Genomic DNA, 16,563 nt, shown 5'->3' on the forward strand with positions numbered 1-16,563 from the left:
TAGACCCGTCGCGATAGAAATTTTAGCTCAGAAATATGTGAAATGAAAAGTTTCGGCAAAATCGTGTCTAGTTTTCAAGTAAAAAAATTGACAAAGATGTATATGTATGTTATATAGTTGAAGTGCATTTTTAGTTGTAATATATCCCGTCTAACCCATGCAAGTTGATTTATATGGCGAATTACATTCCAACTGGTCAAAATATATTATAACTGAAAATACAGTTCAACTATAAATTGATACCAGGTAAAATGGAGAGGTTATGTTTTCGTGAAAACTTCACTCGACTAGTAAATTGGGTTGGAAAGTCACATTTTCGTTTTGAACACATTCTTAGAGTTATCGTAATACCTGTACTCATTACCTTCATTTGTAATAACTAGCAAATATTAACGCAGTACCGAATTCTAAAGCATTCATAATAACGCTCAATGAAGAGATGGAGTTCTAGCAGTGAAATGTCAGATCTGAAACATTTGGCCGTAAATCGATATATAGCGGCTATATACCGTTACACGAAGCTACACGACAAATTTGAAATTTATATATACATATGAGAGTTAAAACTATAAATATTTATATATTAGAGATAACGAGAACCTATAAAGCAAATTTTATAAAATATAGAGTGAAAAAAGAAACAGTTATAGGCGTTTAAACAATTGAAATCTGACATGGCGAAAAGTGAGAATAGGCTAAAAAACTAACGGTGGATAAACGTCAACGACTATCTCGCCGGGCAGATTTCAAACGCGTCTTACCCGATATTTTTGCACCATCGTAATGGCGGAGGATCCATTTACTTATATTGATGACCAAAATGAGCAATATGGCAAAGTATGAAAACGATCGGATAAGAGGCAAACTTTTTCCTGAATTGTAATCGTAACTGTCAAAACTCAATTGTTATACTACAACTGGCGCACATTGTGTATTTGCGTTTGTAGAGATATATAATTTACTAGTTGAATTGTATTCGAATATGAATAACCTGAAACGCCAGTTGAAATATATTACAACTGAAAATACACTTTGTCTGCAGCTCACATACGAGATTAACTCTCATTTTATCAATAGTATAGGATAGGGCAAACTCCAACTAAAAAAATATCCTACGAATATAATCTCACCTTGCAAGAAATGCTAGCACCGAATCGCAAGCAAAAACTACACTTTCTCTGCAGCGCAATGGCGACTATAGCTTTGACTCCGTCGTCCGTGTCATTCGTCAAATTCTCTTCGATCTTCACATTCTTATCGTCCTCGGCGTTCGACGACGAAAGCTTCGCCGGAGGACTCCAATCCAAACACCCTTTGTGTACATAAACACAGCCGTTCTCCACCAGCGTCGACAGTTCCACACTCTCCGAGTATCCTATAATCGACAGTTCGTCCGTGTGTTCCGGATTCGAAGACGGTGTCCTGGGCAAAAGACAAAAACGAATGAATATATAAAACACATCGAGCGGGTACTCGAGATCGAGAGCCTTTTTTTTATGCATTACACGCACTTGCACTTGTTGATGTTTTTCTGCCTTCTGCCGGCCGACAGTGCGAAATTTGAACCGCCGCCGAAGCTCGAAGGCGGCGTGGTGGCGTTGAGTGTGGTCGGTGACAACGACAAGTCCAACAGTCCCGGACTAACCTCGCCCGAGACGTCGCAGTTGATCTGCACCATTTCGCCCTGGCCCAGTTGACTGCGTTGGCTCAAATTGCACAACGAACAAAGCTTCCCCGGCCTATCGAGAAAAATTATAATTAAAACAGTTCAAGATAAAAAAAAAATACAGTGAGATTAAACAAAAAAAAACCCCTCCAGTTACCATTTTTCAGGGAAATATGGCGGTTCTTCGGGGGCACTCGATATGAAATCGTTGTCGTCGAATAGATCTTCGACACTGTCTTCGCGGCTTCCTCTATGTCTTTTGAATCCTCTCATCGATCCCAACGTACGATATCTACAATTTAATCGAAACGAAAAAAAAAATGCTTTATTTGTCATACGCATGACCCTTTTCCTGGCGACCGTCACATCGAAATGTGCAAAAATTGCCAAGCTTTTTTTTTCAATACTTTTTACCACCATGTGCCAATTTTTTTCGCACAAATATAGAGGGTCAGCGACCTTGAATTATTGAAGTACACAGGTTATAAAAGTGCAAACAGTCCTACGAACGTCTTATCTAAGGTTACAATTTCGCACATGTAAAATTAACACCAATGCGCAAATGTGAAATGATTCACGTTTCGATAACATTATCTCAGTACTTTGATATGTAAATAAAAAAAGTGTGAGAATTTCTCCGACCCTTTTTTTGGCCGTCATATAATGTCAAAAATCAACAAAAAACACAGATAAAGTAACAAAGTAAATCAAACCTATAGTTTTTTACTATTACTTGCATTTTTTTTTATTAAATTGGTTCAAAAAATGCATTATATTTTATTTAAAAAAAAAAAATAATTGTTAATATTTCAACGTCCTCGAGTATAAAGTGGTAAAATCAAAAAGCATAAACTATAAAAAAAAATTCTAAATCTGCATTATGAATATTTTAAAACAGATTTGGAATAAGACATTCTTGAAGAAAAACATATTGATTCAAAAACTTTTTTTTTTACTATTTTTGTCGGTTTATTTAACCCTTTGACGTTTTGCCAACAAGCCTGAAAAACGCCGATAGGCGTTGGTATTTTAAGCATGTACAAATTAAACAAGAATACTACTCGCTAAGACTTTCCAGGTAGCATTGAATAAAAAAATGCATTGAACATAGGTCGTGTTATTCATTTGTCAACGTTTATAAGGACTCGTTTTACACCAGAATTTTTGAATTTATAATCATAGCAGAATTTCCAGACCGAAATCGCTACTTGCCGAGTATTTTAGATTGTGAGCATAACATTTTAGCAACAATGAAGAAGATGGAACTGGTTTTGGAGAAATACATTCATTAATAGATTTTATTTCTTTATTTTACATATATTGTTGCAAGATATATTAGAGAGTCTAAAAACACACCTTTACAAAACTCGAAATTTTCAGCATTAGTTATATAGGGTTTGTTTGGATTAGCTATAATTTTCATACCTGCCTTCTATTGGATTTATAATTAATTCTAGTTGGAAATGTTGGCGAAATTTTCAGCACGGCGGGCTTTCAACAGAAAAGACGTGTCAGCACTCAAAAGGGTTAGTGAAATATAAAAAAATAAGAGCAATCTTTAGTAAACACCGTGAATAGCGTCGCCTGGCATTCGACTCAAGATCCAACACGGTACCTATATTGTGTAATTCTATGCAATTACCGTTAGAAATACTCGCAAACACATCGGTGGAGGTGCGAAATGAGTTTTCAAAAACCAAATTCTTGAATGTACGTCGTAAATAATCCGCGCTGAATTGACGTCTCAGTCCCCTTTTCGCTCGCATCCACAATGGAATATAAACCAAGACAACTTTGTGGATCCGAATGATATAACGAATTACATACTCGACGTTTGGTGTATGTAAATGCCAGGTGTTTATTCGAAATTTTTTGTCCAAACAATCGAAGACGATCGGTCACGAGAGCTGATGCAACATTTTTTTTAGTTGGGATTCAAGTGCGAACATTGCGCAAACGTTATTCGAAAACAAACATAACCTCGGGGTGATTCGGTGGTAATATATTCGGGGGGTAGAGGATGTGTGATGTGTGGTGGTGACCTGCGATGGCGGGGATCTCTGGGCTCTTTGAGTCTGGGCTCCTTGCGGGGGCGGCCGGGTCCGCGCCGAGTGGGGCCGGAGCCTCCGGAGCCGCCCGGTCCGCCTCCCGAGCTGCCGGAGCCGCTGGGAGTGTTGCCCGAAGCGACGGCTGCGGCTGCGGCTGCGGCTGCGACGACGGCCGCCACGCTGGGCGGCGTCCGCCAGGGGCTCGTCAGCAGCGACTCCTCGCACTCCTCGGCCGCGGCAGCCACCGACGAGGGGGACGACGCGGGCGTCGACGCAGCGCCTGAAACCAAAGCGTCATACAATCACGAATACAGTCGCGGCACTTGACAGGTGAGGGTTGACGTGTGAGGGGGCGTAACCGGACGGGAACGGGGTCGGGGTCGGGGGGGCGGGGGGGAGCTGTCACCGGAAGAGGCGGGCGCGTCGACGTCGTCGTCGGAGGCGTCGTCGTGCATGACGAGGTGTTGGGGGTGCGGATGCGGATGCGAATGCGAATGCGGGTGCGGGTGCGGCTGCAGTGGCGCGGAGGGCGCAGGCGCGGGGGGCGCGTCTCGCTGGAGCTCCATGTCAGGGCGGGGGGGGCGCGAGAGGGGTGCGAGGGCGGCGGGGCATGCCGGCGGCGGCCGCCTCGGCGCGCACCGCGCTGCCAACTGCCCGTGGCCGCACAACAAACACCCCACCCACGCTAGCCAGTCGCATCATTCTTTTCTCTTCCACACCGCAAGGTACCAAAACACGCGCTACCAATATCAATTGTACAAATCGGCAGTGCGTTCTCAGAAGCGTGATCGCACCGGGATCCAAAATTCCCGGGGTCTTTTTGAGAAGAAAAACATTCATTTTTTCATAATCGAATATTGCAATTATAACTTCACATCGTGTTAGTACATACTACATAGTATGAACTACTAATATCTTGGTGTAATACTCGATTTATTTGAACATATTTCCTTTGGGTTTGGTGCAAACGATCGAAAAGCGCCAGACAGATTGAACCACAGATTAACTAGATGGCTGCTTTAAGGTCTGATCATACTTAACAGCACTGCACGGCTTCAGCACTGCACGACTCCGTTTCAAATATGTCATTTTATTACATTTCTATTCATATCTACCTACACGTCGCGGTCACGTCACGTTTACAGCAATTTGGCCGAGTGCAAGGCAAAATCGGCTTACTTATACATTAGAGGCCATGACGATACGGCGCAATATTGCTTACGTCATATTATCGAGTACTTGCAATATGAATGCATACACGTGCATTCGTACCTACGTGTCAGAAAACAAGTCAGCAAAAATGTGTCGACGTTTATCGAACGAAAAATTATGTATAATCGCGCTGTTGTTGGAAGAAGAAGCTCAAGAAGGCAATAAAAAAGCACGGAGGCGTTTTGATGTGCATCCCATGTTAAAAAATAAAAAAACCGAAGGAGAGTTTTGGACACTGTATAAAGAGCTTGTGGATGATGGACAAAATTTTTTTAAATATTTCCGTAAAAAATTACAGACCTTTATAACTTCACATCGTGTTAATACATACTACATAGTATGTACTACTAATATCTTGGTGTAATACTCGATAGTAAACTAGATTTATTTGAACATATTTCCTTTGGGTTTGGTGCAAACGATCGAAAAGCGCCAGACAGATTGAACCACAGATTAACTAGATGGCTGCTTTAAGGTCTGTTCATACCTAGTCAGCACGTACCGACTTCAGCAGGTATCCGGCCGTACGAAAAGTATTCTTTGGTACATTTTGTATGGGTATATTCATACCAACCGTCACGTTTACGCCACGGCAAGCTTACAGCAGTACCCGACATTTCCTGCTCATACATTACAGCAACATCCGTCAACGTATCGTATCCGTTTTATTTGGCCATCGTGGAAATATACACGCGAATTACGTGCCATGAGTCTGCCGCTTTGCTGTTTTGGACCAATTATCGATGGTGACAGTTGACAGCTGTTCAATCTTTCGACATGGTTTTGGCGCAAATATTTAAAAAAAAATTTAATTTTTTACGGAAATATTTAAAAAAATTTTGTCCATCATCCACAAGCTCCTTATACAGTGTCCAAAACTCTCCTTCGGTTTTTCTATTTTTTAACATGGGATGCACATCAAAACGCCTCCGTGCTTTTTTATTGCCTTCTTGACCTTTGGACCGCGACTTGTAGGTAGATATGAATAGAAATGTAATAAAATGACATATTTAAAACGGAGTCGTGCAGTGCTGTTAAGTATGAACAGACTTTAATCTGTAAAAAAAATGTGAACGAAACATATAGCTTATATGTAAATAAAAATTCTTAAAATAATAATATTTAAATTTAGTTAATTAATTAACTAAATTAATATTTAATTTAGGCGCAAGTAATTTTCGTGGACACTTAAAATTACTTGCGCCTCGCGTGGGACACCAATTATCGATGCATTTCATGAACATTTAAAACATAGATAAACCATCACTAAAACCCACAATTATCGTATATCACTTATAGTCGCTTCTACTTCGCCAGAAGGCCACCGGTCGCCGTTGCGAATGGTCGTGCTTGGTGATCGTGGTCATATCGTATTTGATTTGATGTTTGATTTCAGCATAGGAAGTGGAGGGCGTACAACTTCGTAATTTAAATTTCTAAATAAGATACATTAATTTTGATGAATAATTAGATTTTTGCGATACATCGACTTGGAGTACATACATATTATAAACATCAACTAACAGTAAAAGTAATAATAATCATAAGCAGTTGTTCTAACTTTTGAAAAACAACTGAAAAACACTATTGTGAAAAACAACTGAAATACACTGTTGTGATGTGTAGGCATACCAACTTACTTTTTCACTCGCGCCTGTAAGCACAGACTTGTCGGGCGCAGTAAACATGTATATGTACATACATATATACAAAAAACAAGTGGACGGTCCGTTACAAACGGTTTCGCGACAACTGGCTCACGGACTCAACGGTGTTACGCGCACAAAAATTCACGCGACAAAAGCTCACAACAGTTATTTTGACAAATCTGCGGATTTTCAAAAGCATTTGTTTAGTTTGTAGTACCGGTAGTTCCAAAGGCTTGTTTTCGGTCAAATACTGATACCACCAGTATCGGCACATTCGGTAATGCCCGTGAGCCAATTGTCGCGTGATTGAAATTTTGTGCGCGTAATACCGCACGCACACACGGAAACACGCACGCACGTACGTACGGACGCACGCACACACACACATTGAAATCGAAATCGAAATCGCACGCACGCACACACACACATCGAAATCGAAATCACACGCACGCACGCACGGACGCACGCACACACACACATTGAAATCGCACGCACGCACGCACGCACACACACACATCGAAATCGAAATCGCACGCACGCACGGACGGACGAACGCACGCATGCACGCATGGACGCACACACACGCACACATCGAAATCAAAATCGCACGCATGCATGTACACACACACATCGAAATCGTAGCACGCACGCATTCACGGATGCACGCACGCACACACGCACGGACGGACGCACGCACGCACGTACACACGCATGGATGCACGCACACACGCACGGATGGACGCACGCACGCGCACACACTCGCACGGCCGGACGGATGTACGCACGCATGAAAGCACGCACGCACGGACGGATGCACGCACGCACATCGAAATCAAAATGACAACAAGTGACAAAAGTGTGTGTTTGTGGGGGGACGTAATTGTTACAAGTTTATACAAGCTTACAATCTACATAATTGTCACACGCGCCTCTATGGCACCGTCCACACACACGGTATTTACCGGCGAATTTACGATATTTGCCATATCCAGTTCCCATATTGCAGCCTGTGGTTGCTATTTAGGAACTGGTTATGGAAAATATCGTAAATATCGCCGGTAAATATCGTGTGTGTGGACGACGCTTATGCATTGTATGGCTAGTCCGGCGCAATAAACAAGTTTTATGTGACGACTGCAATTGCAGTCGTGTCCCACGAGCATACAAAAAAATGACTGCAATTGCAGTCGTGTCCACCAAAGTGTTAAAATCATTATTTTATATTTTTATTATAAAATATTATACACATTTAAAAAAAAAATATATATATATATATATATATATATATTTTTTGTTTTATTGTAAATTTCATCTTATGCTTATAACACTCGGCGATTTGAAGTACTTTGCATTAAATTGAAATTGTATAATTACCAAGCAAGTGATATTGCTTTACGATCATTATGGTACTTTTAATAAATCAATTTTAATAATTATATCGGGGAAGTCCAAAGCGATATGACGACAGCTGATGTGTAAGGTCGAAACGGTAAACCGACTACTAGTCATATGTGAACTAGTCACAAGAAAACCGGTCGCTCTAAATTGGCCACACATGATCACCCGTCACACTAAAACTGGTCACGATAAAACTGGTCACACGCTAAAACTGGTCACACGCTAAAACTGGTCACGAGAAAATTGGTCACACGCTAAAACTGGTCATGAGAAAACTGGTCACACTGGTTGACCGATTTAAGGGTGTGACCAGTTTTCTCGTGTCAAATTTTAGGGTGTGACCAGTTTTAGTGTGACAGGTGATCACGTGTGACCGATCTAGAGCGACCGGTTGTCCTGTGACCGGTTCACATTTGACTAGTGATCACCGAACCGGTCGAAACGCCCCGAGCTACTAATTTATTATATCATTTACTTTAAATATACGGTCATTCTATGTATTTATTTTTATTGAAGAATAATTATTTAATCGTAAATAACAAACTCATAAGAATTTTCAAATTCTTCGTAAAAAAACATTTTTTTTAACTTTTGTAACGAACGGATTTACGCGCGCTTATCTGATCTCGCGAGTTGATGCAGAGGGCATTTACGTCGTTCTTCCAAGGGTCGGGTTCTATGGAAACGTGGACTAACCTTGGGATAGTGTTATGTATATAGTCGGGGAGGTTTCTGACTGCAAATCGGCTTCGTTGGAGCACCGCTGGTCGGGTCACAGCAGCGGGAGGGGGAGGCAGGAGACAAACTCCGTACTGCCTCGTGTGGACACAAGATGGCGATCTCTGGGCGTCTTTGAAGACGCTCGGCGGAGATGCTGGATAGGTAGGTCCTTCCCGGACGACGGCTGGCAGCAGAGAGAAGAGGCTCTGCGGTCCTCTGGTCGGTCCTCTCACGACTGAGGTGTTTCCGGGAACGGCGTGAGGAATGCAGGGGACGTTGTGCTGGAACTCAGGGGAGGGAGTGATGCTACACTCGACCTCAAAGCGGTTCTTCAGCACTGATGGTGGATCTCTGGGCCCCGTCTACCCCTGGATACGTGCACAGGAGAGATCTTTCTTCGACGGGCGATCACGGGTGAGATAGGCTCGCTCTACATGCGCGCGCGCCTATAAGGCTTTTTCCTGGGTGGCCACTCGAAATAAAAGGCGAGTGTTGCCCTATGGGACGATGGGGAGAACGTTGCGTTACACTTTTTTATTGTTAGCCTTAGTGGGCGTGATTTTCTTTCTTTTGAGTATATATTTGTGTGTATATATACACAATATATATTTGTATAATATATATTTATATATATATATATATATATATATTATATATAAATATATATATTATATTTGTATAATATAATATATACAATATATATATAATATATATTTGTGTGTATATATACACAATGTTTTAATTAAATTTCTAAATATCATAATTTATTTTTAAATTAAATTTTAACATTGAAAACACATCGAAGTTTCTATGACGATTCGATATATGTATTTTCAATTATTACAAGTTCATAATAAAATGACGAATTCACTTTTAGATACCGTCCATACTAAAGATGATTATTCATAATGATTCTTAGATCTGTCTGTAACGCGATAGATTTAATAACGACAAGGATTTCTTTAATGAATGATATTAGAAACTTTTTATTTCAGTAGACGGTGAACGAAATGTTAATGAAATAAATTATTTTAGTCACCGCTTTGTCCATGTTACATATATATATAATTGGTATTAGTAATCACTGGCTTTGATTCGGAATAATGTTTCATTTAAATGTTGACTTTGCGATGGAGAGTCATAAACAGACAAACTAATACCGATCATTTGTATGTATTAAAGAAACCCTTGTCGTTATTAAATCTGTTGTTATTAAGCTATATCGTTTTCAAACCGTGGTAGGTCCGAGTTCGGGGAGAAGTAGCAGCTGTAGATCCGCAGACCCGCCAGTTCATGTTTTTATTAAGTATTTTAATCATGTCTTTTTCCACTCACCCGCTTTCTCTGCAGTAACGCCTGTCTAAATTCCTCGCACCGTCCGCTTCCTAAACGATGAGCAGCACTCCGGCCCGCCTTCCCGCAACCTTCCGAATGACGTCCTCCAGGACGCCTCCGCTGCTCTTTCCTCCTGCAAGACGCAAGATGAGAGTATCCTTTGCTCCTCTTCGAATGGAGCGGATAACTGGTTGCTTCTCTTCGCCCTTTTTTTGATTCGCTTCGTTCACCGCCTTTAGAATGCCCGCGTAAGAGAACGGAGTGTCAACTTTGACCTGTGAGCCTGTGGGCCCGATCACAATTGCCTCCGTCCTGAACTTGGGCTTTTTGGGTTTCAGCGGTGGGGGCGCGTTCTCTTTCTTCTTCTTTATTTTTTTTCCTCCTTGGGTGTGGACCTGTCTTCGTCCTCCATTGGCAAATTGCTGGAAGCCACTTTCGTCCTCAGTGTTCCTCTCCTCCTTTCCTTTTTGGGGAGTTTCCGCTGCTCTTGCCTTTGGATCTCCCATTCAGCATCTTCGGTCAGGGCACACGCATCTATCGTTGCCACTGGCACGTTCTTGATAGTGATTGTAGCATCACTGTCATTTCTCTCCTCTTCCATCGACTTTATCACCAAGTTGTAGATTTCAGTTATCTTTTCTGTAACCAGCGACCGTGTGTTAGAGAGCAGTAGCTTTATGAGTTCGTCCATTTCCTTTAAGATTTCTTCAAAAGCCTCCCTTTTGGGCCCCTTAAACTCGAAATTACTGCTTACAATATTGCAATTGCCGCTTCTACCAGCGTTGGTGTCACATCTGTGTTAGAGTCTGTGGCGGCTCGCTATACGACATGGTCGAGTTTGGTCACCTTCCTGCGAGTGGGGACCAACTCGACTATGTTCTGAGTAGCTACCTCACTCTGCCTTCAGCTGTCATAAATAAAGCACGTGCATCAACATGCCAGTCGTCTCATTCGTTCATCCCCCATAAGTCCGCCAACTCGCTCACTGTCCTGTCCTCAACTATCGGAAAAGGACTACCGCTGGGAGCTTCCATCTCCTTTGTCGGTGAACGTCCTAATCGCGAGCTTCTTTTAAAGGTAAATTTTTCTTCGGCCATTTTTTTAAGTGTTGGTTTTTTTCACAACAATTTTTATTTTGATTTGTTTTTTTTTGTTCATCTTTCTCCATTTTTGCTCCCACGACAAGCTAGGGAAAAAAGGGGTATATCCGATCAGAGCCCCACATAATCGGATAAGCATTGATACTCCACAGGGTCGGCTGGCACTCTGGAGATGGTTCGGTGATTACTGGTCACAAATTACTCGTCACAAAGTCACTAAAATCTCTATAACGGAACATCTGGCAGCCGAAAAGTCCATCATACTAACGATAACTATCATAGTAACGAGAACTTGAGTGCCAAATATTGTGCATTCGTGATTTTCATGGCAAAAATTGTCTTTGTGACCACCCCAATGTGACGAATAGTCCAATTACCCTGGAGATAGCCCCCCAGGTACTGGCCGTAAACCAAGGTGCTAAGGCCGTAAATGAGGTATATATCGCGAATGCAAACGCTCTCTGGCGATCGATATGTGAACGACCTCAGTGAAGCCCAGTCCATCTGTTGCGACGAGCCAGTCGTTGGCCAGATTAAATAACGGGACGATGGAGTGTAGGCTTTGTCTTGGATCAGCTCCGGCCGACACTTCCGTCTCGATCTTCGGCGATTCTCATCCAGAGCGTCTGGAGCAACGCATTCGGACCTGCTGTCAAATTCAGGTCGGTTGCTTCTTACACGTTACAACTATTGTGAACCCATTTGGTTAATCTTCTCACCGCTCAATCCTACTGTTTTTCATCTGCAGGTTAAAAGGGGCGACGGGCTGCCGGACACGGTCTGTCTTTCGTGTAAGACCAATCTGGAATTGTTAATCGGCTTTCGAAAGGCTTGTATTCGAAGCAACGAAACGTCTCAACTGAGGTTAGATGATTGTTCGAAGATCAAGACTGAAGAAATTTTGTTGGAAGATGTAATACGGGACGATGAGCCTTCATTACCGACAATTCACCAAAATAATTGTGAGATTAGTTCACATACATTTCTCAGTAAATCTAAACTTGTTTTACATAATATAGAAAAGCCGTTCAAATGTGGCATTTGTTTCAAATCATTTACTCGAAAATCTAAACTTGTGTCACATGAAAAATCGCATACTAGAATAAAACCACACAAATGTGACATTTGTTTAAAATCATATGCTAATAAAAGAAATCTTGTGATACATGAAAAATTACACACTGAGATAAAAACATGTACATGTGACATTTGTTTAAAATCGTTTACTCAAAAATATGATCTTGTGTTACATTTAAAATCTCACACGGGAGAAAAGCCTTTCAAGTGTGAAATTTGTTTAAAATCATTTTCTCGAAAATATAGCCTTGTGTTGCATGAAAAATTGCACACTGGGATAAAACCAAATAACTGTGACATTTGTTCAAAATCATTTACTCGAAAATCTAATCTTGTGGTACATTTAAGGTCTCACACGGGAGAAAAGCCTTACAAGTGTGAAATTTGTTTCAAATCATTTACTCAAAAATCTAGCCTTATGACACATGAAAAATCGCATACTGGAATAAAATCATACAAATGTGATATTTGTTTAAAACCATTTATTCATAAACGTAGCCTCCTGATACATTTAAGATCCCACACGGGGGAAAAGCCTTACAAGTGTGACATTTGTTCAAAATCATTCACTCGAAAATGTGATCTTGTGGTACATTTAAGGTCTCACACGGGGGAAAAGCCTCACAAGTGTGAAATTTGTTTCAAATCATTTACTCAAAAATCTAGCCTCAAGACACATAAAAATACACATTCTGAGATCAAAAATTCACATAAAAAATTGCACACTGGGATACAATACAAATGTGATATTTGTTCAAAATCATTTACTCGAAAATCTAGCTTTGTGACACATAAAAGAATGCATGCTGGGATAAAACCACACAAATGTGATATTTGTTTAAAGTCATTTACTCGAAAATATTACTTAATGGTTCATAAAAAATTGCATACTGAGATACGGTAAACGGACTACTAGTCAAATGTGAACCAGTCAAATGTGAACCGGTCACACGTGATCACCCGTCACACTAAAACTGGTCACACCATAAAATCGGTCAACCAGTTTTCTCGTGACCGATTTTAGGGTGTGACCAGTTTTAGTGTGACGGATGATCACGTGTGACCGATCTAGAGCGACCGGTTCACATTTGACTAGTAATCACCGAACCCTGAAATTATAAATTTTATGCCCTAATATTTTTTGAATATTTTTGAAAACTTCGCAATAGTATTCCACAACAAAGGATTAACACCCTCGGATTACATACAAATACCCCTTGACGCTTTTTTGTGGAATTCTATTGCGTTAGTTCTTCTTGAGCATGAAAGTTTAGATGTCTCGAGAGTGCATTTATCCGACCTGACTTTTATAAATAGATTATTTTTACTTAAATGTGATTGAATCTTTATAGATACATCTTTGAATTACATCATAGAATCTTTGTATAGTAATATTCAATCTGAGGAATTATATTTTGATGTAAATAAAAAAAATGCATACAATTAAAGCAGCTTTATTAACCTTTATTATATACTATACTATTTAGCCAGCAGTTTGGCTTAATGGTAGCGTATATATTTAGCACCACTGAGATCGATGGTTCGACTCGTCAAACTGCTGGTTAGATTTGGGGATTTTGTGACTCCTAATAATAATCCATAGATGTCTCTATGATTATTATTTCTGTATTGTATTCGATGTTTATTGAACGTACTGTATATGTTGTCTGACCGTTCTCGTACACTCGTCGCATTGGAGCGATCTGTAATGACGAGTGTACATTGATTGTAATGAAAATAAAAATAAAAAACTAGTTTTATGCCTGTTGAAATTTCAACAGGTGCAATTTAAAATAAAGTTACAATGTGAATAGTAATAATTAATCGGAATCGGAACTGAAACAGTAATTTTAAAAGTAAACTAAATAATTCATGTGTAAGGTCGAAGACAACATTTACTGTAAAGCCACTGTATACAAAAGTTTAGCTATTATAATAAGTTTACAAAATGTAATATTTTCCGATTATAAATAAACGGTAATTGACCTTGTAACGTTGAATATTATTTCACATACATAATGTGCATTTACCACACATTTTCTGGGCGAGACGATAGCCGAGTACGTTCGCGCTGATGTAATTTTTAATTGTTAAATATCAAAACAAAACAAAAAATGGTTCAAAACCTCGCTAAATAAAATTATTATAATTACATATTTTTATATGGCGAGAATGAAATTTTCAATTAATGTTTAAAAAAAAAGGACAATTTGAAATCGGACCATGGCGTAATCGGTTAACTCCCAACTCGAATATACCTAAAAGAGGATATTTGTGCTGAGAGGCCACTGGTTCGAGACTGCGAATGAATTTATACAAAGTTTAGGCTTTTTATCGATTTATTATGTTCGGCTAGCGTTAGGACACACACACAGATTACCGTCTTTATATATAACATATATATAATTATTATTCCAAGAGCTATTCGACTTCTCAATGAAATCGTTGCTGCTGTCCCTGAATGTGATATTTTCCACCTTGGGGAGCGTAGATTATCGGATGATATCTTAACATATTTATCTGGTAACCTGCGCTCATCATTACTTTCTTAATTTGAATGTGATGAATGAGTGGAATCTTAATCTACTCTCTTCCATTTGGGCCTCGCTTTGATTTTATTTTTTATTCATATTTTGTTTTATTTTATTTTACTTTTTCTTTCTCCTTTGTATATTTTTATATACTATTTTAATTTTGTTCAGTGTAAACAAAGAATGGGATTTATGGATTTTATTCTTAATTTTTACACTTTTGTTATTTTTTTTTTTCTCTCTGAATGATGTATTATTTTCCTTTTGTTATTTTTTTTTATTATTTTATTTTACCATGTTTTCTGCTTTTGCTTTTTTCCTTTATTTACAGTTTACTTGTTTTTTATATCATGTTTTTATATCTTTTTCAAATGTAGGCCATTGTGGCGCATTAGGTTCTTCCTGTAATGCCACAATGGTCCAAAACTATTAAATAAATAAATAAATAAATTATATATTTTTCAACTACATATGTATGTACATACAATACTGTTGGAAGAATAGTTTCTTTAAAAGTCTTTCATATACATATGTACATACATATACATATGTAATCATAATATTAGCTTAATACTACAGGCTGCTCCCAGCATAAGGTATGTCTTATATCTACATCCAGACACCACACCGACATCATCGAACAGCGTCTCAATTCGATAATCATAAACTTCACCTATAAGGCTACTAAATTAAATATAAAAAATGTTGACTAATCTTCCTTTAAAATTGCGGTTACTGAAGAGTTTTTGATGAATATTTGAACCCAAACATTAAACATTGTTTGAATCTCCAGAAGTTATCCAGATCAATTCAGATCAGAAATATATCCAGAAGTTTTCTCAGATCAATTCGTATCTCAATTTACACATGTACTTTTATTAATAAAGAAAGACCTTTCTGAAACAATAACCATAGGGCAATTTTCAGAATTCCTTATTACCAAGTATGGTTATTTGGTTAGTGCTTTTTCGGAAGTATACATATACCGCATTCGTGTTATTTTTTACTCTTCCGGTATCTGTGGCTAGTGTGGAAAGCAGGGGCATCATTTCAGCACAAAAATTTTGACCAGTAAGGAATGACTTTCTAGGGGGGGGGGGGGGGGGATTATATAAAAAAAATTTGTATATAAATAATTTTAAAGGATAAACGAGTGTTAATTATCTGATAGTGATCTAAAGAATTTCAATATTCTAATTTTGTTGGTTTATTATTTTAATTCACATTCATAATAATATATTAAACAACGTGGGTAGTCCCGCTAATGGGGGCCATAAATGCAGGTAGTGAAAAACTATTTCGGTTTTCTTGAACCTAGGAAAATTATTAATATGTCGGAAAAAGATATCTTTAGTAGCCAAATATTTATTAATGTTTGAAGAATACATAGAAAAAATTCAAAAAGTTACAGGCTGATGAAGTGAGGGGACTCAAAAAAATGGTGCGCCCTGGTTGACACGATTCCAACCCTCCTAGTAATTTAAAAGCAAATTAATTCTTAATCCAAACAAATGCTGCTATAGCACGAACTACGGAAAAGTCAATCAAAATTTTTTTTTTGTAAAATAGCGGCTGTCTGAAAAAAAAAGTCTTTTTTACCAGTTCTTTTGACTTCCGAATTTTTTAAAAATAGTAAAAATAGAAATTTTGTCATATGTAGTTCTAGTTCGTGCGATAGAGGAATGTATAGAGAAGGCTCACACCAAATTTCAGGTAAATTGGTTCAGTAGAACTTGAGATATCATGTCAACCGTCTTGAAAAAAGTAGTTTCGAGAAGAACGCGTTTAAAGTTTAGGGTAAAGTTACGCGCCGGTTAGATGCCACCT

The 16,563-nt window shown here is 39.1% G+C and overlaps 2 protein-coding genes across 7 annotated transcripts in view; one reads left to right on the plus strand and one right to left on the minus strand.

Annotated features, from left to right (window-relative positions):
* Positions 1 to 4,363, minus strand: part of LOC143912856 (uncharacterized) — a 38,659-nt gene extending 34,296 nt beyond the window's left edge. The window contains exons 1-5 of the mRNA XM_077432289.1: positions 4,121 to 4,363; positions 3,709 to 3,994; positions 1,824 to 1,958; positions 1,512 to 1,739; positions 1,131 to 1,422 (exon numbers count right to left, since the gene is read on the minus strand). Coding sequence (XP_077288415.1) covers positions 1,131 to 1,422; positions 1,512 to 1,739; positions 1,824 to 1,958; positions 3,709 to 3,994; positions 4,121 to 4,280 — 1,101 coding nt within the window. The 5' untranslated portion in view covers positions 4,281 to 4,363. The remainder of the gene's footprint in view (positions 1 to 1,130; positions 1,423 to 1,511; positions 1,740 to 1,823; positions 1,959 to 3,708; positions 3,995 to 4,120) is intronic.
* Positions 4,364 to 11,591: 7,228 nt separating this feature from the next.
* Positions 11,592 to 14,196, plus strand: LOC143912875 (uncharacterized). 6 transcript variants are annotated; one of them, XM_077432314.1, is made up of 3 exons: positions 11,592 to 11,790; positions 11,877 to 13,142; positions 13,247 to 14,196. In XM_077432314.1, exons 1-2 carry the CDS (start codon positions 11,677 to 11,679, stop codon positions 13,107 to 13,109), a joined length of 1,347 nt encoding a protein of 448 aa, XP_077288440.1. In that variant the 5' UTR covers positions 11,592 to 11,676; the 3' UTR covers positions 13,110 to 13,142; positions 13,247 to 14,196. The 6 variants fall into 6 exon arrangements, with proteins under 6 accessions (XP_077288440.1, XP_077288438.1, XP_077288444.1 ...); XM_077432312.1 differs by having other exon boundaries at positions 11,877 to 13,105; positions 13,302 to 14,196; XM_077432318.1 differs by having other exon boundaries at positions 11,877 to 12,989.
* The last annotated feature ends 2,367 nt before the right edge of the window (positions 14,197 to 16,563 follow it).

Source organism: Arctopsyche grandis, chromosome 6 (genome assembly GCF_051622035.1).
Source record: "Arctopsyche grandis isolate Sample6627 chromosome 6, ASM5162203v2, whole genome shotgun sequence".
NCBI classification, from domain to species: Eukaryota; Metazoa; Arthropoda; class Insecta; order Trichoptera; family Hydropsychidae; genus Arctopsyche; species Arctopsyche grandis.